This window comes from Calidris pugnax, unplaced genomic scaffold, assembly GCF_001431845.1.
Source record: "Calidris pugnax isolate Ruff unplaced genomic scaffold, ASM143184v1 scaffold285, whole genome shotgun sequence".
Taxonomy (NCBI): domain Eukaryota; kingdom Metazoa; phylum Chordata; class Aves; order Charadriiformes; family Scolopacidae; genus Calidris; species Calidris pugnax.
In genome coordinates this window covers 194,682-195,089 of record NW_015091000.1, presented here as the reverse complement: position 1 = coordinate 195,089, position 408 = coordinate 194,682, and the positions used below count along the sequence as shown (strand labels likewise).

Here is a 408-nt window from a genome sequence, read left to right as displayed (position 1 = left end):
GAGGTCCCGGTGGACGATGCCCCGTGCGTGGAGGTAGCGCAGCCCCGAGATGATGTGCCGCAGGTAGTACCGCACCTCGGGCTCCGTCAGCCTCCCCCGCGCCCGCAGGATGTCGGCGAGGGACTGGGGATGGAGGGGGGGGAGAGATGCTCAGAGCCTTGCGGGGGGGGGTGCCCGGCACCGGGGTGCTCCGTTTTGGGGGTGCCGGGGCTGGCTCACCCCCCGGCTGCAGTACTCCAGCAGCAGGTAGACGTGGCCGCTGTCGGTGAAGTGCCGGTGCAGGCGGACGATGTGCCGGTGGCGCAGGCGACCGAGCAGCTCCCGCTCCCGCTCCACCTGCGGCGGTGTCACCCCCCGGCAGCCCCCCCCAGATCCAGGGGACCCCCCCAAATCCAGGGGATCCCCCCC

At 73.0% G+C, this 408-nt stretch overlaps 1 protein-coding gene across 1 annotated transcript in view; it reads right to left on the bottom strand.

The window, feature by feature from the left end:
- LOC106895885 (inactive serine/threonine-protein kinase PLK5-like) overlaps window positions 1-408 on the bottom strand; it is a 1,224-nt gene that overhangs the window by 143 nt on the left and 673 nt on the right. Inside the window, exons 2-3 of the mRNA XM_014955547.1 lie at window positions 220-336; window positions 2-123 (exon numbers count right to left, since the gene is read on the bottom strand). Of these exons, the coding sequence (XP_014811033.1) occupies window positions 2-123; window positions 220-336 (239 nt within the window). The remainder of the gene's footprint in view (window position 1; window positions 124-219; window positions 337-408) is intronic.